Here is a 27,157-nt window from a genome sequence, read left to right on the forward strand (position 1 = left end):
AATGCAAAAGAAACAAAACTTTAAGAAACATACCAGTGTGAGAGCTATCTTAAAAATCCAAGAACTTATGCTTTTTAAATAATCTAAGAAAAATAAAAGCCTGCTCAAATGTAAAATAAGAAATGATAAAGGAGAATTAATTGCAGAGAAAGAAAATTAAAGAGAACTGGAGGGAATAATGTGTTTAAATCTATGCAAATAAGCTAGAATTACTAAATGACAAATTTATTGTTCAAAGAAAATGTAATCTCACAAAACTGCTTTCATAAGAATTGTTATTTTAGCTTAGAAAATGATGGGAAAATACCCTTAAACCACCTCCATTGAACATAGTTCCAGAGGATAAACCAATGAAACAGGGACTCTCTCATTCATTGCTGGCGGGAATGCAAAATGATATAGCACTGTGGAACACAATGTGACCGTTTCTTACAAAATTAATCATCCTTTTATCATGAAACCCACCAAACACACTCCTTGGTATTTACCCAATTGTGTGTGTGCTCAATTGCTCAGTTGTGTCCAACTCTGTGACCCCATGGACTGTAGCACGCAAGGTTCCCCCATCTGTGGGATTATCTCAGGCAAGAATACTGGAGTGGGTTGCCATTGGTTCAATCTCTGGTCAGGGAACTAAAATCCCACAAGCCAAGAGGCACATCCAAAACATATCTTTTTAAATTAAAAATGATGTCCTATTTGCCTCCTTAGCACAGTAGGCAGCACGTCAGTCTCATAAAAAAAAAAGCTATCCTTCGGTAGGTGGATGGATACTCTGTGGTCCATAGACAGTGGAGTGTTATTCAGTGCCAAAATCCAACGAGCTACCCACTCCTGAAAAGACACGGAGGAGCCTTAAATGCTTATTACTAACTGAAAAGGCCAATCTGAAAAGACTACCTGCTGTAGTTGCAGTCTCACTGGTAGTAAGAGAACTGCAAATTAAAACCACGAGGAATCACCTTTTTTCACTGATCATAATGGCAAAATTATAAAAGTTGAATAACACACACAGTGTTACTGAAACTACAGGAGAACAAGAGCTCAGTTTTGCCAGGGGGAATGTACCCTGGAAGAACCACTAGAGAAGGCAGGTAAGGAACAGCTATCAGAGTTAATCTGTGACCACAATTCCACTCCTAGGAATTTACCCTGCAGATACATACGCACACACACAAAATAGCAAACACACAAGGATATACTTACTGCAGTGTTTGTCATAGTAAAATATCATAAACAACCCAGATATCCTCAATGGCAGACTAGTTAAAGAAATTCTGAGGAGTCTATACAGCTGTAGTGGGTTGCAACTATTTAAAGAGACAGAGAGTGAGACCCTGGGATTGCCCTAGGTGTCCAGCGGTTAGCACTCCATGCTTCCCTTACAGGGGGCAAGCGTTCAATCCCTGCTCAGGGGACTAAGATCCCACATGTCACACTATGTGGCCAAAAAAGAGAGGGTGAGAGAGAGATATCCATATACAATGTGAAGAGATCTTCTAGTCATATTTATAGGTGGAAAAAGGGCAGGTGCATATTGTGTAAGTAACCTAATTTTTGTGTTTTTCAATAGTAGAAAGATAACAGTATATATTATGTGTTTATGCATAAACAAATTATGGGAGGTTACATAAGACACAAAAGGGCATGGCAACCCACTCCAGTATTCCTGCCTGGAGAATCCCATGGACAGCAAGCCTCGCATGGAGCTGCAAAGAGTCAGAAACGACTGATGTGACTTAGCACAAATCTGTTATCCCCTGGGGTGAGGCAGAAAAGGCCAGGATGGGGAGTTTTCACCAGGATGCCTTTTAATGTGGCTTCATTTTTGGACCAAATAAATGCATTATGCTTGCCTTGTTCCAATCATTAAAAGTATTAACAGCTCATTAAGTTTGTATACACCCTGTACGGTATATGGAACATTATCCTACCAGTTTGTCATCATTGGTTACTGGGTAGGAAGAGGATGGAAGAAAAAAATGGTCATCCTTTTTTAAAGTGCCAGAGAAAAAGAACATGTATGGTGACATGAACCATGAGGCTAGGAAAAGTGCTTGTCTCAGACCATGTGACTTCAGATGGCATATATATATATATATATATATATATATATAAATAAATATATATATATAAATATATAGTCTTATTTTTATATAATTAACATCTACTATTGTGTAATCATTTTTAATTTTATAGAAAATGTTCAACAAGTCAAAAATATAATTTCTCAAAAAGAAAAACCAAACAAGATTTTACATCATAGAAAGAAATCTTTAGCCCTTCTTTACAAAAAAAATCTGCAAATCAGAAATGGGGATGTTTTCTTTTAAAAGAGAATTTTTGTTTTCTTATCATATTCTAAGGTACAAATAATACACTCCAAATTCAGTTGTATTTGTGTCTTATCCTGCACTTTTTTCAGTATCAGTTCAGTTGCTCTTTACAACCCCATGGACTGCAGCACACAAGCACACTCCCTGTCCATCACCAACTCCCTATTACCAACTCAAACTCATGTCCATTGAGTCAGTGATGCCATCCAACCATCTCATCCTCTGTCATCCCCTTCTCCTCCCGCCTTCAATCTTTCCCAGCATCAGGGTCTTTTCAAATGAGTCAGTTCTTTGCATCAGGTGGCCAAAGTATTGGAGTTTCAGCTTCAACATCAGTCCTTCCAATGAATAAACAGGACTGATTTCCTTTAGGATGGACTGGTTGGATCTCCTTGCAGTCCAAGGGACTCTCAAGAGTCTTCTCCAACACCACAGATCAAAAGCATCAATTCTTCGGCACTCAGCCTTCTTTATAGTCCAACTCTCACATCCAAACATGACTACTGGTAAAACCATAGCCTTGACTAGACGGACTTTTGTTGGCAAAGTAATGTCTCTGCTTTTCAATATGCTGTCTAGGTTGGTCATAAGTTTTCTTCCAAGGAGTAAGCGTCTTTTAATTTCATGGCTGCAGTCACCATCAGCAGTGATTTTGGAGCCCCCAAAAATAAAGTCTCTCACTGTTTCCACTGTTTCCCCATCTATTTGCCATGAAGCGATGGGACCAGATGCCATGATCTTAGCTTTCTGAATGTTGAGCTTTAAGCCAACTTTTTCACTCTCCTCTTTCACTTTCATCAAGAAGCTCTTTAGCTTTTCTTCGCTTTGTGCCATAGGGTGGTGTCATCTGCATATCTGATGAGTACTTTTTTACTCTCTTAAAAAGAAATCCTCAGGACTAGTATGCTTGACGTTGTTTCAAGGCTTCAGAAACATTGAGATACTTATGTAGTCATGAAATAATGTCTACTGTGAAACAATGGTTTATAAATGCACTCGTTAATTCTTAACACTAGATTATGCTTGATAGGGTTCATTAAATGATTCCCTTAACTTTTTTGTATGTTTGTAAATTTTTCCAAAATAGAAAAAGGTTAAAATTTTACAATATAAAATGAGTTAGTAGATGTAAGGGCTTCTAGGGTGGCTCAGCTGGTAAAGAATCTGCCTGCAATACAGGAGACCCCAGTTCATGATTCCTGGGTTGGGAAGTTCCCCCAGAGAAGGGAGAGGCTACCCTCTCCAGTATTCTTGGGCTCCCCTGGTATTCTTGGGCTTCAAACAGTAAAGAACCCACCTGCAATGAGAGAGACCTGGGTTCGATCCCTGGGTTGGGAAGATCCCCTGGATGAGGGCATGGCAACCCACTCCAGTATTCTTGCCTGGAGAATCCCCATGGACAGAGGAGGCTGGTGGGCTACAGTCCATGGGGACACAAAGAGTCAGACATGACAGAGCAACTAAGCACTGCACAGCACAGTTGTGGAAAATGATTCAGGAGTAAAATTGCTGAGATGTATTCCAGCTCTGTGTGATTTGAGAATCACGAGGAAAATTCACTGTGCTCTTCTTACATCAGCAGTTCTCTTAAAAAGAAAGTAATTTCTCACAGTTTTCCCTGAAGCCTAAGAGACACAATACTTTTCCTGTCTTTCATAAGAATAATATTTTTAATGGATGACAAATAAGTATATGTCGATTCTTGTCATTGTGGGAACTAAACTGCATTATGAAATGTTCAGGAAAACTTGTACAGTGTGAGGACATGGTGAATTGCAATCTTTCTCTTTGTCAGGCTGGCCTCTCCTACCCTTACGGTAACCATCGCAACCCAGATGATTGGTGAGAATGGAAGAAAGAAAGCAGTTCTACAGAGGAAAAAATTGGGGTCCATAGACTTCTTGTGATCTGAGCCTACGTCTCTTTCACTCAAAAGTACTTTGTGTTTTCCACTTCCCCAAATCACTTTCTGCGCAAAATGACTTACAGTAAAGGCCTATGAAATCAGTCAATAATATAAATTGGCAATGAACAGTGGCAAAGCTGAGAATGTTCATTGCGTATTATGACTCAAAATTAAGCAGACATTGCACAGCAAAGGAAATTGTCAACAAACTGAAAAGACAACCTACAAAATGGAAGAACGTATTTGCTAACAATGCAACTGACAAAGGATTAATTTCCAAAATATACAAATAGCTCTAAAACTCACATATTAAAAACAATCTAATCAAAAATGGGCAGAAGACCTAAAGAGACACTTCTCCAAAGGAGAGCTATAGACGGCCAACAGGCATATAAGAAAATGCTCACCATCACTAATAATTAGAGAAATGCACATCAAAACTACAATGAGATATCACTTCACACTGGCAGAATGGCCATCGTCAAAAGTCTACAAATAGTAAATGTTAGAGAGGGTGTGGAGAAAAGGGAACCCTCCTACACTGTTAGTGGGAATGTAAATTGGTGAAACCACCTTGGAGAACAGTATGAAGCTTCCTTTAAAAACTAAAACTAGAGTTACCATATGATCCAGCAATCCCACTCCAGGGCATACATCCAGAGAAAACTTCAATTTGAAAAAAACACATGCACTGCACCCATACAATATTCACAGCAGCACTATTTACAATAGCCAAGACATGTAAACAACCTAAGTGTCCATCCATAGATGAATGGATAAAGAAAGGCTTCCCAGGTGGCCCAGTGGTAAAGAACCTGTCTGCCAGTGCAGGAGGTGCAAGAAACCTGGGCTCCACCCCTGGGCCGGGAAGATCCCCCGGAGGAGGAAATGGTCACCCACTCCAGTATTCTTGCCTGGAAAATCCCATGGACAGAGGGGGAAGATCCCCTGGAGAAGGAAATGGTCACCCACTCCAGTACTCTTGCCTAGAGAATCCCATGGACAGAGGAGCCTGGCGTGCTACAGTCCACGGGATCACAAAGATTTGGACACAACTGAACGACTGAGCACACACACACATCCCAGCTGGTTCTGTGGTTAAGAATCCGCCTGTCAATGCAGGAGACGTGGGTTCAATACCTGATCCGGGAGGATCCCACACGCCAAGGAGCAACTAAGCCTGTGCGCTGTAACTACTAAGCCCACATGCAAAACTACTGAAGCCCAAGCACTCTGGAGCCCGTACTCTGCAACGAGAGAAGCCACTGCAATGAGAAGCCGTGCACGGCAACTAGAAAGTAGCTCGTACAGCAAGGAAGACTCAGCACAGCCAAAAATAAATATTTTTATAATTTATGTATAAAAAAAGAATCTGACAGAATTTGACCTGCTAAAATTACAGAAGAGAAATCAGAAGGGAATGAAAGACTAATCAAGGTCTCGGATATTTTTACCAAAAAAAAAAAAAAAAAATTATGACTATGCTGTGAAAATTAGTGTGAATTGAAGTATGGACTATAACTACCATATAGATTGTATTCCTCCTGAATTAACACAGTCCATTTTTGGAGAATTTGCACATAATTTCAATTACAAACTCAGTGGCATTAAATAGAAAATCTGTCATAATTTTGAACTTCATTTTTCAAAATAAAGTCCTAATCATTTTTCACTCTTCACTCTGAAATGTTGATCCTTGTTTTAAATAGATTTATTTCAAGTGACTACTTTTAATACTTATTATCCTCAGACGATGAGGACATAAATCAAAGAGCTTTATTAAATTAGAGTACTTCAAGGATTTGATATTACCAAATACTTGGTGATTTAATCATAAAAGGATCGCTAACCAGAAAAATCTGCATCCTTCTCCACATCTCAGTGATAATGTTGATTACAAAATCACCACTCCAAGCCTGTCCCCTTCAGACTCATATGACATCTCAGTTGTCTGACATAAAAAGCCAGATTTGATTTGGATTTCAAGGTCAGGCCAGGCCCCATGCGCTTAACCTACACAAATACCTTCCCCTCTGTGCTGGCTTCTTGTTAAAATAAAAGAAAAAGGGACCTCCCTGGCAGTCTAGCGGTTAAGACTCTGCACTGCCAATGCAGGGGGACATGAGTTCAATCCCTGGGTGGGGAACTATGATCCCACATGCCACGTGGTGCAGCCAAAAAGTTTTTTAAAAATAAAAGAAAAAGTCCTAAAATAAAGTTGAGAGTCCCACTATTTCAAACCTGTCTCAATTTCTACACAATGAAAATAACAAGAAATTTAAAAACCTGAAGATCTACAGATTTCTATGTTGCATGAAGTAAAGTGAAGTGAAGTTACTCAGTCATGTCCAACTCTTTGCAACCCCGTGGACTGTAGCCCACCAGGCTCTTCTGTCCATGGGATTCTCCAGGCAAGAATACTGGAGTGGGTTGCCATTTCCTTCTCCAGGAGATCTTCCCAACCCAGGGACTGAATCCCGGTCTCCTACATTGCAGGCAGACACTTTATCCTCTGAGCCACCTATGTTGCATAAACACTGTATAAATTGAGTGAAAAAATGAGTCCTCTCCAGACATACATACACACACACTCATACACACAATCACACACACACACATTCATATACACTCTCAAATGGAAGTAAGCAGATACATTTCCTGTCTCATTCACAGGTAATGATGATTTAAAACCATAAAGTATGACTTACAATAAGAATTCACAAAGGCAAACACCTACAAACCCATTCTGGGGCCAGGTACAAACAAATACGCATAAATTTGTCAGCAGGAGGAGCTGTGACAACCTGGAGAACCCATTCCATCCATGTGGGAATGGGGTGGCTCCAGATCTTTTCAGATCCGAAAGTGAAAATCTAAATTTGCATGCAAAATTTTATAACATATATTGCCAGTAGGAATAAAATGAATTAAGACCCCTAAAGAGAGAAATTTGGCACTATCTAGCAGAATTCAATGTGCCTTTACCCTTTGACCCCCAAGTCCACTTCTAGTTACCAGCTTCAAAAGTTCAAGAAATTATATCCAGGCAAGACTCTCTTTCAAAACACTGGAATAACCCTCATGTCCATCAAAAGGGTCTGTGAATGCATCTTGGATTGCTATGTAACATAATATATACCTTGTTGTTGTTTAGTCACTAAGTCGTGTCCAGCTGTTTTGCGACCCCATGGACCATAGCCCTCCAGGCTCCTCTGTCTGTGAGATTCTTGCCTCTTCCCAGGCAAGACTTCTGGAATGAGTTGCCATTTCCTTCTCCAGGTTATCTTCCCAGATCAGGGCTCAAACCAGTCTCCTGCATTAGCAGGCACATTCTTTACCACTGAGCCATGTGGCAAGCCCAGTATATACCTATGCAGCATAAAAATGAATCTGAACATCTACTGCTGTGGAGTGTGTCCAGGATACATTACTTACTTTATTTATTTTAATTTTGGCTGCACTGGGTCTTTGTCGCCCCAAGGGCTCTTTGCAGCACATCAGTTCAGTTCAGTCGCTCAGTCGTGTCCGACTCTTTGAGACCCCATGAATCGCAGCAGGCCAGGCCTTCCTGTCCATCACCAACTCCCAGAGTTCACTCAGACCCACATCCATCGAGTCAGTGATGCCATCCAGCCATCTCATCCTCTGTCGTCCCCTTCTCCTCCTGCCCCCAATCCCTCCCAGCATCAGAGTCTTTTCCAATGAGTCAACTCTTTGCATGAGGTGACCAAAGTACTGGAGTTTCAGCTTTAGCATCATTCCTTCCAAAGAAATCCCAGGGCTGATCTCCTTCAGAATGGACTGGCTGGATCTCCTTGCAGTCCAAGGGACTCTCAAGAGTCTTCTCCAACACCACAGTTCAAAAGCATCAATTCTTCGGCGCTCAGCCTTCTTCACAGTCCAACTCTCACATCCATACATGACCACAGGAAAAACCATAGCCTTGACTAGACGGACCTTTGTTGGCAAAGTAATGTCTCTGCTTTTGAATATGCTATCTAGGTTGGTCATAACTTTCCTTCCAAGGAGTAAGCGTCTTTTAATTTCATGGCTGCAGTCACCATCAGCAGTGATTTTGGAGCCCCCCAAAATAAAGTCTGACGCTGTTTCCACTGTTTCCCCATCTATTTCCCATGAAGTGATGGGACCGGATGCCATGATCTTCATTTTCTGAATGTTGAGCTTTAAGCCAACTTTTTCACTCTCCTCTTTCACTTTCATCAAGAGGCTTTTTAGTTCCTCTTCACTTTCTGCCATAAGGGTGGTGTTATCTGCATATGCTGAGGTTTATTGATATTTCTCCCGGCAATCTTGATTCCAGCTTGTGTTTCTTCCAGTCCAGCGTTTCTCATGATATACTCTGCATAGAAGTTAAATAAGCAGGGTGACAATATACAGCCTTGACGTACTCCTTTTCCTATTTGGAACCAGTCTGTTGTTCCATGTCCAGTTCTAACTGTTGCTTCCTGACCTGCATACAGATTTCTCAAGAGGCAGGTCAGGTGGTCTGGTATTCCCATCTCTTTCAGAATCTTCCACAGTTTATTGTGATCCACACAGTCAAAGGCTTTGGCATAGTCAATAAAGCAGAAATAGATGTTTTTCTGGAACTCTCTTGCTTTTTCCATGATTCAGCGGATGTTGGCAATTTGATCTCTGGTTCCTCTGCCTTTTCTAAAACCAGCTTGAACATCTGGAAGTTCACAGTTCACATATTGCTGAAGCCTGGCTTGGAGAATTTTGAGCATTACTTTACTAGCATGTGCTGCTGCTGCTGCTAAGTCACTTCAGTCGTGTCCGACTGTGTGTGACCCCATAGACGGCAGCCCACCAGGCTCCCCCCTCCCTGGGATTCTCCAGGCAAGAACACTGGAGTGGGTTGCCATTCCCTTCTCCAATGCATGAAAGTGAAAAAATGAAAGTGAAGTCGCTCAGTTGTGTCGGACTCTTAGTGACCGACACCATGGACTGCAGCCCACCAGGCTCCTCCATCCGTGGGATTTTCCAGGCAAGAGTACTGGAGTGGGATGCCATTGCATGTGAGATGAGTGCAGTTGTGCAGCAGTTTGAGCATTCTTTGTCATTGCCTTTCTTTGGGATTGCAGCACATAGAGGCTTCTCTATTGCAGTGCAACACCTTTAGAGCACAGGGGCTCAGGAGTTGCGGTTTGAGGGCATAGTTTCCCTGCAGCATGTGGGATCTTAGTTCCCGAACCAGGGATCGAACCAGAGTCCCCTGGATTGCAAAGCAGATTCTTAACCACTGGACCATGAGGAAAGTCCCCAGAATACATTACTTCGCGTTCAGAAAAGTATATATAGTATGAAAACTTTTGTGTAAGGAAGGTAAAATATAAATTACATAGCACACACTCAAATACAACCATACACATACATGGGCTTTATATATATATATATATTTTTTTTTTTTTCTTTTCCAAAAGAAACAGTGGAAGGGTAAACCAAAAACAAATAAACTGATTACCTGTGAGGAGGGTGATTAACAGAAGTAAGTCTTGACCTCTCCATGTAACTTGGTTTTTGGTTCTAGGTTTAGAGCCATAAATGTTTCTTCCTCTTTAAAAAAAAAAAAAAAGCTTAAAAATCCTTTTTAAAACCTGAAATATACAAATCTAACTCTGTACCAAATTGATGGCATAACCAAGAAAAGAAGCATCATTTCAAGTGATTTTGAAACACTGTATTTTGACCCCATACTGTTAGTGGGAGAGAAAACACATACTCAGAAGGAACTTGTAAACTACATTCAGCGTGATTCTCATAAGTGGTGATGTTGGCAGTAGTATAAAGCATTAATTTAACATAGTTAGAAACCAAGATTTCAGCATAACAAGACCTAACTATAAAATCAAAGAAAAGTACATTCTTAATGTTTACTTGAAAATAATAGTATGAACTGATTTTTTTCCCTTTTAGAAAAGACTTATTTCCTATCTTTGTCAATTGAAAGGCTAGAAACAATAACAAATTAGTAACCACAGTCCTAGCACCCAGATTCTGGGCTCTAAGGAGCATCTCTCTAGGACTTCCTGGAGAAATCTCTGAGGTCTGAAGCAGGAAATGAATGGGAGAACCCTGAGATAGCTTGTTTCATCTCAAGCAAAAATGTTATTAAAAGAGAGAAGGGGGACTTGCCTGGTGGTCCAGTGGTTACAGTTCTGTGCTTCCACTGCAGGTGGAAAGGGTTCAATCCCTGTCTGAGAACTAAGGTCCCACATGCCATGCGGTGCAGCCACCCCCCTCCAAAATAAATGTTTCTAATTCTTAAAAATTAAAATTTTAAAAAAGAGAGAAAAAGGTCCTATCAAAATGACACAGGGACTAACTTGATGGGGTCCCCATTGGACAAAGATAGTACAGTTTGACCATCAAAAACGAAAATAAGGGGTACTTCCCTGGCAGTCCAGTGGTTAGGATTCCACACTTTCACTGCAGGGGGCACAGGTTTGATCCCTGATCGGGGACTAAGATCCTGCTTGCTGCGCAGTCTAAATAAATAAATAAATTGCAAATAAATAAATAAATAAGTTATTTATGGAACTTCTCTGCAGTCCAGTGGTTAAGAGTTCTCCTTGCAATGCAGGGAATGGATGTTCAATACCTGGTCAGGGAACTAAGGTTAAACATGCCATTAGGTATGGCAAAAAAGAAAAAACAAAGTTCTACAATATATTGAAGCACACAAAATATATTAAAATATATGCATACCTAAAAATAGTGCAATGAAAAAAAAATCTCATTGGTCACTTGTGTGGGTTGCTAGTGTCAAATCACTAGTTAGAAAATCATCAGAAGGCAGGACTCAGGTATTTATTCCGTTTGTCCAACATGGGCCATGTTTTAGGACAACCAAACAGTAGATGAAGAAAAGATATTCCCGATAAAGAGTCAGCCAACAAATGTAGAAGTGACAGAAAACTAGGAGACTGCCATTTTGCCATCGAAATGAACCAGTGAATCCAGAACTCATCAACGACTGCTAAAGCCATCAGATGAAAGACTGAGGCAGAACCCTTATCAATTAGATTTTCATCACAGAAGTTTTCATACCTGTGCCAAGGCAGACTTCCAAGAACCGTATCACAGCAAAACAAATTAACCGTAATTCCTTCTGTTCATCAAATATATAATCAATGATAGAATTTTTTGGATTGTCTACCAAATACATGTTTAAGAGTTTGTCAAAATCCAGATCCAAACACGGACCACAGATCACTTCCTATTCACGTTGATCTTACATGTCTATTAAGCTACAATTTCTCCCCTCTTTTTTTCTAGAAGGAAGTTGTTCTGTTCAGTTTTCCATATTCTGGATTTTGCAGACTTGTTCTGAATAGTGTGATTTTTTAATATTTAGTTAGTTGGCTGTGCTAGGCCTTAGTTGCAGCATGCAGGATCTAGTTCCCTGATCATGGATCAAACCTGGGGCCCTGCACTGGGAGTGTGGAGTTCTAGCCACTGGACCACCAGAGAAGCCCCTGAAGAGTTTGATTTGACATATTTCTCTGACTCCATATTTCTATAAATTGGTGGTTACATTTAAGAGCTTGATTTGACTCTTGAAGCTTATCTTTCGGGCAGCAATATTTCACAGGTGGGACTTTGGATAATAATATTGGCCATAATGGCATAGTTTTACTCTCTCTGCATATAAAGACAGACAGAAACTAGGGTAGCAAAAACAAAAAATATTACACCATCTCAAAAAAACAAAGAAACAAGAAGCCAAGTGGGGGGCAAACCACTGGTGTCTGGATGACCCATTTAGTACCAGCATCTCTGACAGAAAAAGGAAAAGAAAAGGCCACAGTGGGACTTCCCTGGTGGTCCAGTGGCTAAGACTCCACACTCCCAGTGCCGGGGGCCAGGTTTGACCCCTGGTCAGGGAACCAGATCCTGCATGCTGCAACTAAAGAGCCCACAAGCCACAACTAAGACCTAGAGCAACCAAATGAAGAAATATTAAAAAAAAAAAAAAAAAGGCAACAGGGCCACTTTGGGGTCTGAAGCAGAATCCCAAAGCAGTCAACAAGCTCTTCACCGAGGAGCAGAAAGCTGGCCAGTGTGCGAGCAGCAACTGAGAGGTGTCCTGCATGGTGGAAGGTGGTGCTTCAGGGACCAGCAGAAGCTGGAGCATCTTTATCTTGTGAATACAGGAAATTAACAACCATCTAAGCTGGACATTCATGCCCTTCAAACTCCACGTGTTGCAACCCTAACTCTCAGGGTGGCTCTATTTGGAGAAGTAGCCTACAGGGAGGCTTCTGAAAGTTCAGGACACTGAAGTCCCAAAATAAAGCGAGAGGAAGAGATTATGGTGGAAACTCATATGAGACAGTTTCTGAAAGCGAAAGAAGAAAATAAGTAAGTAAAATCAGTTCAGTTCAGTCGCTCAGTCGTGTCCGACTCTTTGCGACGCCATGAATCGCAGTACACCAGGCCTCTCTGTCCATCACCAACTCCCAGAGTTCACCCAAACTCATGTCCATTGAGTCGGTGATGCCATCGAACCATCTCATCCTCTGTCGTCCCCTTCTCCTCCTGCCCCCAATCCCTCCCAGCATCAGGGTCTTTTCCAATGAGTCAACTCTTGGCATGAAGTGGCCAAAGTATTGGACTTTCAGTTTCAGCATCAGTCCTTCCAATGAACACCCAGGACTGATCTCCTTTAGGATGGACTGGTTGGATCTCCTTGCAGTCCAAGGGACTCTCAAGAGTCTTCTCCAACACCACAGTTCAAAAGCATCAATTCTTCGGCGCTCAGCCTTCTTCACAGTCCAACTCTCACATCCATACATGAACACAGGAAAAACCATAGCCTTGACTAGACGAACCTTTGTTGGCAAAGTAATGTCTCTGCTTTTGAATACACTATCTAAGTTGGTCATAACTTTCCTTCCAAGGAGTAAGCGTCTTTTAATTTCATGGCTGCAGTCACCATCAGCAGTGATTTTGGAGCCCCCCAAAATAAAGTCTGACACTGTTTCCACTGTTTCCCCATCTATTTCCCATGAAGTGATGGAACCGGATGCCATGATCTTCATTTTCTGAATGTTGAGCTGTAAGCCAACTTTTTCACTCTCCTCTTTCACCTTCATCAAGAGGCTTTTTAGTTCCTCTTCACATTCTGCCATAAGGGTGGTGTCATCTGCATATCTGAGGTTATTGATATTTCTCCCAGCAATCTTGATTCCAGCTTGTGTTTCTTCCAGTCCAGCGTTTCTCATGATGTACTCTGCATAGAAGTTAAATAAGCAGGGTGATATTATACAGCCTTGATGTACTCCTTTTCCTATTTGGAACCAGTCTGTTGTTCCGTGTCCAGTTCTAACTGTTGCTTCCTGTCCTGCATACAGATTTCTCAAGAGGCAGGTCAGGTGGTGTGGTATTCCCATCTCTTGGAAGAATTTTCCAGAGTTTATTGTGATCCACACAGTCAAAGGCTTTGGCATAGTCAATAAAGCAGAAATAGATATTTTTCTGGAACTCTCTTGCTTTTTCCATGATTCAGCGGATGTTGGCAATTTGATCTCTGGCTCCTGTGCCTTTTCTAAAACCAGCTTGAAGATCAGGAAGTTCACGGTTCACGTATTGCTGAAGCCTGTCTTGGAGAATTTTGAGCATTCTTTTACTGGCATGTGAGATGAGTGCAATTGTGTGGTAGTTTGAGCATTCTTTGGCACTGCCTTTCTTTGGGATTGGAATTAAAACTGACCTTTTCCAGAGTCTAATCGAGTTTTGCCAAGAAAATGCACTGGTCATAGCAAACACCCTCTTCCAACAACACAAGAGAAGACTCTACACATGGACATCACCAGATGGTCAACACCGAAATCAGATTGATTATATTCTTTGCAGCCAAAGATGGAGAAGCTCTATACAATCAACAAAAACAAAAACAGGAGCTGACTGTGGCTCAGATCCTGAACTCCTTATTGCCAAATTCAGACTGAAATTGAAGAAAGTAGGGAAAACCACTAGACCATTCAGGTATGACTTAAATCAAATCCCTTATGATTATACAGTGGAAGTGAGAAATAGACTTAAGGGCCTAGATCTGATAGACAGAGTGCCTGATGAACTATGGAATGAGGTTCGTGACATTGTACAGGAGACAGGGATCAAAACCATCCCCATGGAAAAGAAATGCAAAAAAGCAAAGTGGCTGTCTGGGGAGGCCTTACAAATAGCTGTGAAAAGAAAAAAAGCAAAAAGCAAAGGAGAAAAGGAAAGATATAAGCATCTGAATGCAGAGTTCCAAAGAACAGCAAGAAGAGATAAGAAAGCCTTCCTCAGTGATCAATGCAAAGAAATAGAGGAAAACAACAGAATGGGAATGACTAGAGATCTCTTCAAGAAAATTAGAGATACCAAGGGGATATGTCATGCAAAGATGGGCTAAATAAAGAACAGAAATGGTATGGACCTAATAGAAGCAGAAGATATTAAGAGGTGGCAAGAATACACAGAAGAACTGTACAAACAAGATCTTCACGACCCAGATAATCACGATGGTGTGATCACTGACCTAGAGCCAGACATCCTGGAATGTGAAGTTAAGTGGGCCTTAGAAAGCATCACTACGAACAAAGCTAGTGGAGGTGATGGAATTCCAGTTGAGCTATTTCAAACCCTGAAAGATGATGCTGTGAAAGTAAATAAAATAATGTACAATGAAATGATGCCAGAAAAATACCTCCTCTAGAAAAGAGTAAAACTATAACCTTAATATTTCAAAATGAGCAAAAACTATGAAAATAATGCAAGATATTAAATCAATCTAGCCCCCAAAGAGAAGTTTGACATTTCCTTTTTAAAAACTTTTATTCAAGTATGGCTGATTTACAATGTTGTGTTAATTTCTGCTGTACAGCAAAGTGATTCAGTTACACACACACACATATATTTGTTTTCAGATTCTTTTCCATTATGGCTTATCACAGGATATTGAATATAATAGTTCCCTGTGCTACACAGTATATGACTTTGTCGTTTATCAATCCTGTATTTGGGGTTATTCCCTCCCTCACCGCCCTCCCCCTTGGTAACCAGTCTGTTGTCTGTTTCTGTTTCATAGATATGTTCATTTGCATCATATTTTAGATTCCATATATAAGTGATATCATATGTGTCTTTCTCTTTCTGGCTTACTTCACTTAGTATGATAATCCCTAGGTCTATCCAAGTTACTGCAAATGGGACAATGCCTTTTGAGAATGATTTTCATAAACTGCAACCAGATAACCCCCTGCCCATTTCTAAGGAAAAAAAGGTTCAAACCATATATATACAAAAACATTCATGTAGTTATATAAAAAAAAGTCAGTATGTTGGTTCTTAGCAATTATTTGAAAAGTACATACTCATTTTTAATACAATGTATGACAGGGTAAATGATCACCCCCAAAGCCATCCCCTACTTCACTCTAACAGAACCCCAGATTTGTTCTGGATCTAAGTCAGTCCCATTTCTTTCCAAGCACCTTCTTTTGTATCTCCCACAGCAGAGCATGGGACTCCAGCTGTGCGCTCCAAACCCAGGCTCTGAATCAGAAGTGAGTCATAGGACAGCGTTTCTAATGCCAGTGAGGGTGGGGACAGGAACACTGCTTCTGGAGTCAAGCATCAGGGGCAGAGGGTCTAGATGGAAGCCTAGAGGAAGTGATGGTCAGAGAAAGTGATGACTGAGGTGGGAACCAGAGAAGTTTTTTGGTTTTGTTCTGTTTTTCTTTAAGTTTTATTATTTATTTATTTGTGGCTGTGCTTGGTCTTCGTTGCCACACGGGCATTTCTCCAGTTCTAGCGAGTGGGGCTTACTCTCTAGTTGCTGTGTGTGGGCTTCTCATTTCAGTGTCTTCTTTTGTTCCTGAGCACAGGCTCTAGGCCTACAGGCTTCAGTAGCTGCAGCACGAGCTCAGCAGTTGCAGCTCTAGAGCACAGGCTCAATGGTTGTGGCACACCAGCTTAGTTGCTCCAGCATGTGGGATCTTCCCAGGCAAAGGATTGAACTTGTGTCTCCTGTATGGGCAGGTGGATTCTTTACCACTGAGCCACCAGCAAAGTCCTGTTTTTTTGGTCGCACTACACAGTGTGTGGGGTCTCACTTCCAGGGATTGAACCTGTTCCTCCTGCAGTGGAAGCACAGTTTCAATCGTTGGACCACCAGGGAAGTCCCAGGAACTAGAGTTTTAAGTCACCATTTTATGAGTAGTTCTGTGTTATAACAAAATTTACCTGCTAACACAATCCCATAAGTATAGGGGAAATCATGAAAATTCAGGGAACGAGACTCCTTAAATTTCCTAGCTACTCATTCTTCAGTCTGCTCAGTGGAGAAAGGAACAGGCCACCTCGGCCCCACTGTTTAATTACTGGCAATTATTAATAAAAGGCACAAATACACTGCTGCTGCTACTGCTGCTAAGTCACTTCAGTCGTGTCCGACTCTGTGCGACCCCATAGACGGCAGCCCACCAGGCTCCGCCGTCCCTGGGATTCTCCAGGCAAGCACACTGGAGTGGGTTGCCATTTCCTTCTCCAATGCATGAAAGTGAAAAGTGAAAGTGAAGTCGCTCAGTCATTTCTGACTCTTAGCGACCCCATGGACTGCAGCCTACCAGGCTCCTCCGTCCATGGGATCTTCCAGGCAAGAGTACTGGAGTGGGGTGCCATTGCCTTCTCCGACAAATACACCTGTTATGACAAAATTACTGGCAAAAAGAAACTAGTGAGCTTCCATCTTTTTTTTTTTTTTTTGCAATTTAAGCTTTCAATTTCGTATCCTCATGACAGTTTTCTTTGATTTTCCCTACTTTTCTCCTAGATCTTCTCCCTATAAATCCAATCCTATCACCAGTCAATATTTTCTGAGCTCTGATTGGAGCATAACACAATATGAATATTTAAAAAGGAGGTAAAAGTATACATCTCACTTTGAGTATCTCTGGAATTCAAGTACCTCTAAAAACACAAAATACGAATTCACAGAATGTGGCAACAAGGAAACCATTTCATTAAATGTGTTTAATTCAGCAGGGACTATTATATGTGCATCTTACATCATGTCAGACACTGGGGATACAAAGTTGAGGATAATACGGCAAAACACAAATGCAAAAGATTTTTAAAATAATTTTGATTTTCCACCCATCTGCAAAACTTGAAATTTAGAGGGACTTCCCTGGTGGTCCAGTGACTAAGACTCTGCCTTCCAGGTGCAGGGGCCCTGGGTTCGACCCCTTGTCAGGAAACTAGATCCCACATGCTTCAACCAAGAAGTTGTATGCCCAAACTAAAGACCCCACACACTGCAACTAAGGCCCAGTGCAGACAAATAGACAACTTTTTTTTTAAGTTAAAATTTAGAAACATCAAAGTTTTAGTAGTACAGGGAGATGAAAGGACATTTGAGTTCAGTGCATTTGCAAATGAGCTAGACGCATTCTGAAAACCAAAAGATGAGCAAAGAAACATAATCTGACCAAATGGAATAATGTGTCTGACAATGGGATGGCCTGTCCATGCTGTGGGTTACTAGGTAATTATTGAAAGTGGCGTAAAACCACCTGATGTAGAAAAGCCCCTAGGAGAAAGTGGAAAATGGTCATGAAACAGTATTATAGTATAATCCCACTCTTTGAGGAAACATTTGAAGTATCAACAAAATGTTGACAATAGTTACCTCTAAAGAGTAAGTGGGAAATGTGGTGGCTGTGTATGTTTTAACTGTTTAAATCCCTAAACTTTTAATACAGAAAGTCTATCACATTTTTCCCTTTGGGGGGGAAAAAAAGACCAGACATGTAAGGAAATAAAAAAGCAAATGTTACTCACCGCCAGACTGCCTATCAGTTCACTTTACCAGTGTTGTCGAGAACACTCTTCCTAAGTTTGGTTTCCCATTTTTCACGCCTGGAAGACCACAATACAACAATCTATCCTAACCAATAGTTGTCTGTAAACTAACTGGCCTTGAATTCGTAACTTCAAATAGGTTCAAGTGTCACCCTTACAGCTTGGGGAAGCACCTTAATTTTTCACCCCTTCCTCATAAGAAGGAAACTTATTTACAAAAGCAAAGATATGGAATTAACCTGTGTCCATTGACAGATGAATGGATAAGGAAAATGTAGTATACACTACATATACATATGTAAGATGCAAAACTGTTTAGCCTTAAAAAAAGATGGAAATCCTGTCATTTACATAAATGAGCTGCAAGGACATTATGCTCAGTGAAATAAGCCAAAGACAGAAAAACAAATAGTACATGGCAATAGTCCTATGTGGAATATAAAAAAGTTGAACTCAGAAGCGGAGTAGGAAGGTGGTTGCCAGGGTAAGAGGGTGGTGCAGGAGGGGGAGATGGAGAGGTGTTGGTCAAAGGGCACAAAGTTTCAGTTATGCTGGATAAATGAGGTCTTGAGACCCAAGGTACAGTATGGTGACTGTAGTTAGTAACCCTGTATTAAGATTGAAATGTGTTGAAAGAGTAATCCGAAATGTTCTCACTAGACACAAAAAATAACTCTGAGGTGATGGATTTGTTGAATAGCTTGACTGTGGTAACCATATCAAAACATCACATGGCACACCATAAATACAATTTGTGTCAATTATGTTTCAGTGAAGTTGGGGAAAGAAAATGGTTAACAGAAGATGATACCTGGAATTCCTTGTGGATATTTATTGTTTTCACTGAGATGCTTGCTCTATGTTGTAACCATGCTGTCATCCCCCCTTTTCTGAAATACTGCAGCAAAAAGCCAAGTGGACTTGACTGGGGCAAGGCTGGATTGTCACTGGGCCCTGGGCAACCACTGCTGCTGCCAAGAGAGTATCTAATAGGCCACTCTGACCCTTCTCCAGTGGCTCTGCACTGTGTTGTGTGTGTGGACTCTATAAACAGGTTTGAAAACCCCTATGAGCCTCCAGCAACCCTGCATCCTGGGCCTCCACTGCCCACTCTCCAGCCACATCCTCTGCCCTAGCATTTTGCTCCCTTTGCCTCAAGTACTTTTCTTTCAGGATACCTTCAGATCACGGGCCTCCCTTCCAGGTCTCAAATAGATTCAATTCTTGTCATGCTTTCAAGGCACTGTCTAAGTTTCCATCTTAGCACTCACTACAGTCATGACATTTCTGCAGATGCCTGACTGCTCATTTCCCAAGATGAAAGCTGCAAGGCCAGCATTACACCCCAGGGCATGGAGCTCAGAATTTAGGAAGTGAACTGCCCATGTTAGAAAAATACTGCTTATCTGGAACGGCATCTACTTTGCTTCTTAAACACAAGGAACTGAAAACTCAATGCAAGGGTCTTCTTCCAGGTAGCATCTAACAGATCTAGCATCTAACAGAACTGTCCTAATCCAATGACTCATATGTGGCAAAGTTCCTGATGGACCACTTTCCCCACTCCTTTAAGGAAACAACTTGGAATAAATGGATAAAAGGTAATGCAAACTACAAATCCCGAGGGAAATACTTCAAAATACCAGATCGTAATGGCATAAAATCCTCCCTGCCACTTCCCACCCCATTCCCAACAATCCCACCCCTCATCTCCAAGCCCTGAATTCCTTTCCTCCTCAGGGATGAGATTTAAAGGACACAAGGGAGCAATATGGGGCTTCTTTGGTGGCTCAGATGGTGAAGAATCCACCTGCAATGCTGGAGACCTGGGTTCAATCCCTGGGTTGGAAAGATCCCCTGGAGGGCATGGCAACCCACTCCAGTATTGCCTGGAGAATCCCCATGGATGGAGTAACCTGGCGGGCTACAGTCCCTGGGGTTGCAGAGCTGAACACGACTGAGCAAAACTAAGCACAGCACAGCAAAGCAAGCAAGAAGACATAATCCTTCCCCTCACGACAATTAGACTAGTAAGATAAACAATGTCAAGTGCAAATTTACTGTTCTGACCAGAGCTGAGGCAGCTCAGAGACATGGCCACAGCAGGGACCCTTGTTGCTGTTGTCACTTGAGTAGGGTCTGACTCCGCAAGCCCATCAACTGCAGTACACCAGGCTTCTTTCACTATCACCCTCTTTGCTTAAACTCACATCCATTAAGTCAGTGATGCTATCCAACCATCTCATCCTGTCACCCCCTCCCTTCTCCTCCTGCCCTCAACCTTTCCCAACATAATAGTCTTTTCCAGCGAGTTGGCTCTTCACATCAGGCGGCCAAAGTGTTCAGTCCTTCCAATGAATATTCAGGGTTGATTTCCTTTAGGATTGAGTGGTTTGATCTCCTTGAAGTCCAAGGGACTCTTCAAGAGTCCTCCACAATTCAAATCTGTCAAGGGACACTTGAGCCAGTTTAACACCCCATGAGTGAGCTATAAAGGAGCTGCAGCACTAATCAAATTACTTTAGTAGGTACAAATTCTGGAAAGAAGCTAAAGCCTGGAATGACAGGGACCTAAGCAGGCAGAGCTGCCAACGATAACTCAGAGCCCTAACTAGTAAGAAGGTACAAACAGGCAGGGTCTTTTTATCCCCAAAACAGCTTTAGGTTTGGAGGTTAACACGCATAGCATTTTGTTAGCAGTGCTTGCCTGACACGTGATTTTAGGATGAGTCCCAAGTTGTTCTACCAAGGAGGATGCCTGCAGCCCCAAGACAGGTGAAGGCATCTTCAAAAGACAAGGTCAGTTTCAGATGCACAACTAGCAAGTCAAACCAATTTTAACCCACATGCTCATTACTATTTCTTCATTTTTTCTTTACAAAAGAAAACAAATTCTCACTATGAGAATCTGATGCACAAGATCAGCCAGGAAATTGGTCTTTACAAGTCTAATGCATTTTTGGAAATCTCTGCCCTTTCCTAGATACTGAGATCAATAGGACCAAAAGGGTTTCTTAAAAATTGGCCAAGGAACATCACAGAACTGCTTTCATAAACACTTCATGTTTACTTTTACCAGTTTTGGTTTAATAAGCTAATACCAACTTGGCTTTCAATTGCTGGCTCTTCCCATTACACACCAGATTTGAAATTGAAGGGGAAATTTCCCCATTTGTGTGAACTAGACACAGAAATGCATCCCCCACAAGGTAATTAACACCAGATGATCCAGAAAATCCAGGCAAAGTAAAAGCAGTATATTTTGTAATTTTCTTCCAAGAATGACTCAAATTCTCTCCCACCTCCAAGTAGCTCCCAAAATTTTACTGTTACATTTAGGTTTCAGAATATTAGTCATACTGGCATTCTACATAAGGTTACAAATACATATCCCTCATGTATCTCAATGAAAGATTTCATCTGACCATGGGAAACTTCATTATCTGTTAGTCTGGTTCTGAACTGAATATAGCATAGCATATACATCACTTCAAATCTGTAAGTGAATCTATTAATATCTATTCAATACTTTAACAACAAATTAAAATGTACCCAATTTTACCCTTTACAGTCCATTTTTCCATATACTTAAAAGGGATCCTTCCCTACTTTTAGGTAGGAAAGTAATCATTTAAGGATAATTGGACATCTGAAGAACTTTGGTAAACTGAACTATAGTACAGTAGTACTTACAAGAGGAAAATAGCTCGTCTTGATTTCTAATTGCTACAGTATGGTGTCAGTGAGATCAAACTCAGGCAAGACAGACCCAATTCATGTTTACATGTGGAAACCATACAACGTTAAGTGGTTAGTCTACTGAAAGTTTGGCAGTCTGTTCACATCACTGAGAGGCTTACCTAAGACCTACTTTTATGCTGCAGCATCCTGAGGTGTTCTTGCACCACCCAGAAAAATTCTTTGGGGAGAGAAAAATCATCAAAGCTGTGATATATCCATTGAAATCCTTAATCTTTGATAACCTTTAAAGCTTGGGAGTACTTAACAGCAGGTAAACATGGAACATCTTCCTAGAATGCCAACTTTACATTAAACATGTAACATCAAAAAACAAAAAAGTAAATGCACAATTATATTCATATTTAACAAATGAGATGTCCCTCAAGTTCCTGCAACCGTTTGTATGATTTCATTGGACTTTGACAAGCTCTACATTAGAAAATGGTTACTTCTGCCATAAAATGCAAATATAATTAAGGTATCTGTTTGAAACATCTGAAACAGGTACCACCTTTCACAGGTCACATAAATCTCATCTCTAGGTGACACTACGTAAGCCCAAAGGCAGGTGGGGTAGATGTTATTTTAGCCTAACTATTGATAGTATTTACACCTCTCATCAAATACAATACTGTTGACTTGTCGTTACGTTTGTGTGAAATGATTCAAGTATACAGAAAATTAGAAGCATTTAACCTGACTTCAAGGTAAGTGGTAATAGCAAAGGCAATTCAAATAGTAACATGGCACAACTTTCCCTGTTAGCGGTTTTAAATGCTCATTTAAACAAGGGATGAGTTCACTTGCTTAGATATTTGAAATACAACTTTATTCTGATTCTAAACGAAAAGGAATGGGAATGACAGTAACAAACAAGATTCCACCTCTCAATATTGTCATGTGACTATAGCAGTCTTATATTTGAAACTCAAGGAGGAAACAACTGTGTTCCAAAACACCTAAATATGCAGGTCCAAAAAATGAAGGTTTTTTTTTTAACTGCCACATTCACTCCAAAGCCCATCCATCTCCTTCAGCATCCAAAGATTAAGCACATGTTCTGCTTAGCTATATAATAAAGTGGCAAACACGCTGCACCACTGACATCACAGGACAGTTGCCTATAAAACTAGACTTCTGACGCTGGGCCCCAGCTTCACTTTCTCACAGGTCATCATCTTCATCCGGGAGAGCAGTTGTCTGAGCAACCTAGACAAAGAGATGGAAATGTTACAATGCTCCAAATGAAAAGCTCCAGGAATCTAAAAGCACTCATCGCTGAGACATAAACACCATACCTCTAAATCGTGCTCATACTGTGCTGCCAAGGCTGGGTCCATGACCACCTCTGGCGGGGCAAGAGCAGGCATGGCGACAAACTCCAAGTTAGGGTCTCCAATCAGTTTTCTAGCAAGCCAGAGGAAGGGCTTTTCAAAGTTGTAGTTACTTTTGGCAGAAATGTCATAGTACTGTTTAAAAGAATGGTTAAGTTAATTTTAAAAACCCACACATCAAAAACATCAATAAATCACTTTAATGGCCTAACATCATAATTTTAACTAAAGGATTATAATTCTATAAGCTTTAAAAAACATACCTGAAGATTCTTCTTTCGGTGGAAGACAATTGACTTTGCCTTAACCTTTCTGTCCTTAATATCCACTTTGTTGCCACACAACACAATTGGGATGTTCTCACACACTCGTACCAGATCTCTATGCCAGTTAGGCACATTCTTGTAAGTAACTCTTGATGTTACGTCAAACATTATAATGGCACACTGAGCTGAAAGAAACATTTACAGTGATGAGTACATGCCTACAAATTTACCACATAAAGAAAAATGCTTACCATATTTATTTATTCTTTTCATCTGCAATACTTCATAAACTGTCTCAGCCTCAGAATGTATCTAAAGTCAATCAATGATAAACCACCACTTCAGAATTCATGTCCCATATTCTGAGTATCTAGAAATCTATCCTTTGAAAAACACAGCCATGATAAAGCTAGTAAGCATAATATATTATGGATTTTTAACTAACGAATTTGGGGATGGGGGGAGGCAAGAAGACCCTTGCATTTATATGTACTCAAGTAAAAGCAAAAGACATGGGAAGATTCCCAACAATTTTCATCAAGTGAGCAAGAGTGTTAGATGAGTATTTTCTGTGCATCTTTTTTGCTCGGTATAACAAGCATTTGTCTCCTTTGTCTTCTTAAATCTAAAATCAAGCATTAAAAAAAAAAAATACTCTGCAAAACCTAGTACAATTAAAGAGAAATCAGCTGGTCTTATAACAGCATTTTATAAAATAGAAAGCCTAGCTCCTCTGGCTCAGTATCAAATGGGTCCTGTTGTCTTAGTCTCTAAGTCATGTCTGACTCTTTTGCAACCCCATGGACTAGCCCACCAGGATCCTCTGTCCATGGGAATTCCCAGGCAAGAAAACTGGACTGATCTGACATTTCTTTCCTGACCCAGGGATCCAACTTGTGTCTCCTGCATTGGCAGGAGAGTTGTTTACCACTAAGCCACCAAGGAAGCCCATCAAATGGTTCACTATCTTTTTAATGGAGTGCACAAGAAATAATTATTGACAATCACCAAAACATATGCCCAAACATAAACGCTTAAATACTGAAGCTATAGCAACAACTATCTGTTGCTTACTGTCTTCAAATTAAGAGCCTCAACTTCAACTATACAGTGTATTTCAAAACAATGCCTATCACGACACAAGCATGCAATCAATCAAATGGCACAAGACAACCTTCACAAAATTTTCCTCCCCTCAAATGGTCAACCCTCTGGAGTCAGTCGGTACATGTTTTGAATTGAACTGAATCACACAATTTCCAATTCAGTCAGTATTACCAACGTCTTTACTTGAATAGATCTATTCCTAAGTAACCTTGGAGACTAAGCTACTAAATCCTCTCAAAAACTTATTACAAATCAGGTACCTACCTTGTATATAATAACCATCTCTCAGTCCACCAAATTTCTCCTGACCAGCTGTATCCCATACATTGAACTTAATAGGTCCTCTGTTGGTATGGAACACAAGAGGATGGACCTCAACACCCAAGGTAGCTGGAACATAGAAATTGCAAGTTAGTCAAAGAACTCAAACATTTTACATTTATGTCTACAAATGGTTCCCCCCACATACCTACATACTTCTTCTCAAATTCACCAGTCAGATGACGCTTAACGAATGTAGTTTTTCCAGTACCACCATCACCAACCAAAACAAGCTGTCGGAAACCAAATTTTTGAAATAAACACCAAAACACGTAACACTTCAGAAACCCAGGATTATGACGCTGTTAAGATGTTCTGGACAATTTAACTTACACAACAGAAGTTTATGTACTACCTAAGTACATTTACAACAAAGAATCTTAATCAAGCGGCCCTGTCCCATCTAATGAACGACTCGAATCAGCGAAACTTTCTGAGCTCTGCTTCCCTGTCCGCAGGGTGGGGCCAGCACCCCCATCTCGTTATCGGGGGACCGAAGGCACTGCCGCAGCACGAGCACGTTGGCTGACGAAGCAGGCCGTCCACACGCACTTGCGGTCATAAAGGAGATACTGCAAGTAAAACCGTCTGGAACAGAGTGCCCCCCAAAGCTGCCTCTCCTTCAGAGCCCTTCCTGTTCACTGCAGCACACCCCCAACTCACGAGCGTTACCTACTTTGAACTGAACTTGGGGTTCTCCTTGGGCAGCCATCGCGATGTTACTGCGAGAAAAGAAGAAAGAAATAAGGCCCGCTGCACGGCGGCGCGGGCCGGGGTCCGCATGGCCAGACCCGCCCCACGTGCCCAGGCCCACAAAGGCCTCCACCGAGGAGCCCGGCCGCCCGCATCCCACCTCCTATCCCCAGTACACACACATGCGGGTGGGCGGGGGCCGACTGTGCGATGGCGATGGTGGCATCGGTCTCCGGCCGGACTCCGCGGCCGCCGGATCGTGGCGCGCACCCGCTCGAAGCGGAGACCGGGCGGAGCGGAGGCCCGCTCGGCGTGGAGGCCGACGCGCGGAAAGCGCCTGGTCACCGCCAGCGGCCAGGCCGCGCCGTCCTGTCCGCCCCACGGCCCTCCCCAAGGCCGCCCTTCGGCCCTCCGCCCGGCCGCATCTCCCCTCCTCCCAAGCGGCCGGTACGCCGGCCACCCCTCCGCACCGACAGTCCGCCCGACCCACCGCAGCTCCCGTCCCGGCGCCCTCACGGCCTCCGCGGCAGGGGAGAGAGGAGAACTCTCCGCCCAGAGGACTCGCTAAACCGCCTCCTCATGGCCGCCTCCCGCCGCTGTCTGGACTCCCCAACACCAGCCCCCGCCCCAGCCCCACGGCCCTCGCCCCAGCCCCGCTACCTTCCAGAAGCGTCTCCGCGCCCGTCTGACTGAGGGCTGGAAAGATGGCGGAAGCGCAATTCAAATGCCCGGAGACGCAGCCGACGCCGGCGCGCGCCGAGGGAGGGCGGGGCAACGGCGCCGCGCCGCTCCCACGTGGCCCGACGCGCGCGCGCACGCAGGCCGCCCAGGCTCGGCGGCCTCACCCGTCGGCCTGGCGCGTAAGGGAGGGGCTCTCGGCGCACCGGGCGAGGGAGGCAACGCGGTCGCGCGCACGCACGCCGGCCCACGAGGCCATGTGCGCCAGCCCGGGGGCGGGTTCGCGCGCGCGCATGCGCAAACGGCGACGCGGCGCGCCCTGCTGCCACCGCGGGAACAGAACTGGGAGGAGAGGCCGAGGCCCCCTTGGGCGGGAAACTCGCGGGGTGGCCCACACAAAGGCCCTGCCCCCGCGTACAAACACGGAACGCAGGCCCGGGGCGGGCGCCATGTTGGGGTGCGGGTCGCCCCATCCCCCTTCCCCTCCCGCTCCATCCCGGCGCCCCCGTATCAGTCTGGAACTTACCAGAAGTAGAAAGCCAGTCCCCTTTTCTTCAGGACATCTAAGTGGTCAGCAGCTTTTGTGGCCTTATTCTGCAAAAAGAATGATGAAATTTAGTGTGTCCAACCTTTCAGCTCTTTTCATCTTAGTTACAAACAAGGATGCAATCAATGACGAGGTTCCAGACGCTTGCAGGGATAAGGCTATCAAGGATCCAGACAACTGACCACGCGTAAAACTTAACAATCTGCTGGGGCCACCTCTCACCTTCGTCAGAGATAGGAAGTGAGACTACCTCAAGCTCAACAAGTATGGGTTTATTAATATTCCTTTGCTTTCAGCAAGATGGCTGAATGCAGTCCTCCAATCTCACAGCGTAAATATAAGGCCCCCTTTTG

The 27,157-nt window shown here is 42.5% G+C and overlaps 1 protein-coding gene across 2 annotated transcripts; it reads right to left on the reverse strand.

Moving 5' to 3' along the window:
- Positions 1-21,353: 21,353 nt before the first annotated feature.
- RAN (RAN, member RAS oncogene family) lies at positions 21,354-26,328 on the reverse strand. Of its 2 annotated transcripts, none has more exons than XM_019977849.2 (7): positions 26,240-26,328; positions 25,563-25,608; positions 25,035-25,119; positions 24,830-24,955; positions 23,456-23,643; positions 23,157-23,327; positions 21,354-23,067 (listed from the first exon to the last, which is right to left on the reverse strand). In XM_019977849.2, the coding sequence occupies exons 2-7, from the start codon at positions 25,596-25,598 to the stop codon at positions 23,023-23,025; spliced, it is 651 nt and encodes a 216-aa protein (XP_019833408.1). In that variant the 5' UTR covers positions 25,599-25,608; positions 26,240-26,328; the 3' UTR covers positions 21,354-23,022. The 2 variants fall into 2 exon arrangements, with proteins under 2 accessions (XP_019833408.1, XP_070625440.1); XM_070769339.1 differs by lacking the exon at positions 26,240-26,328 and adding an exon at positions 26,070-26,086.
- Between the last annotated feature and the right edge of the window lie 829 nt (positions 26,329-27,157).

The sequence above is a fragment of the Bos indicus genome, chromosome 17, assembly GCF_029378745.1.
Source record: "Bos indicus isolate NIAB-ARS_2022 breed Sahiwal x Tharparkar chromosome 17, NIAB-ARS_B.indTharparkar_mat_pri_1.0, whole genome shotgun sequence".
NCBI lineage: Eukaryota > Metazoa > Chordata > Mammalia > Artiodactyla > Bovidae > Bos > Bos indicus.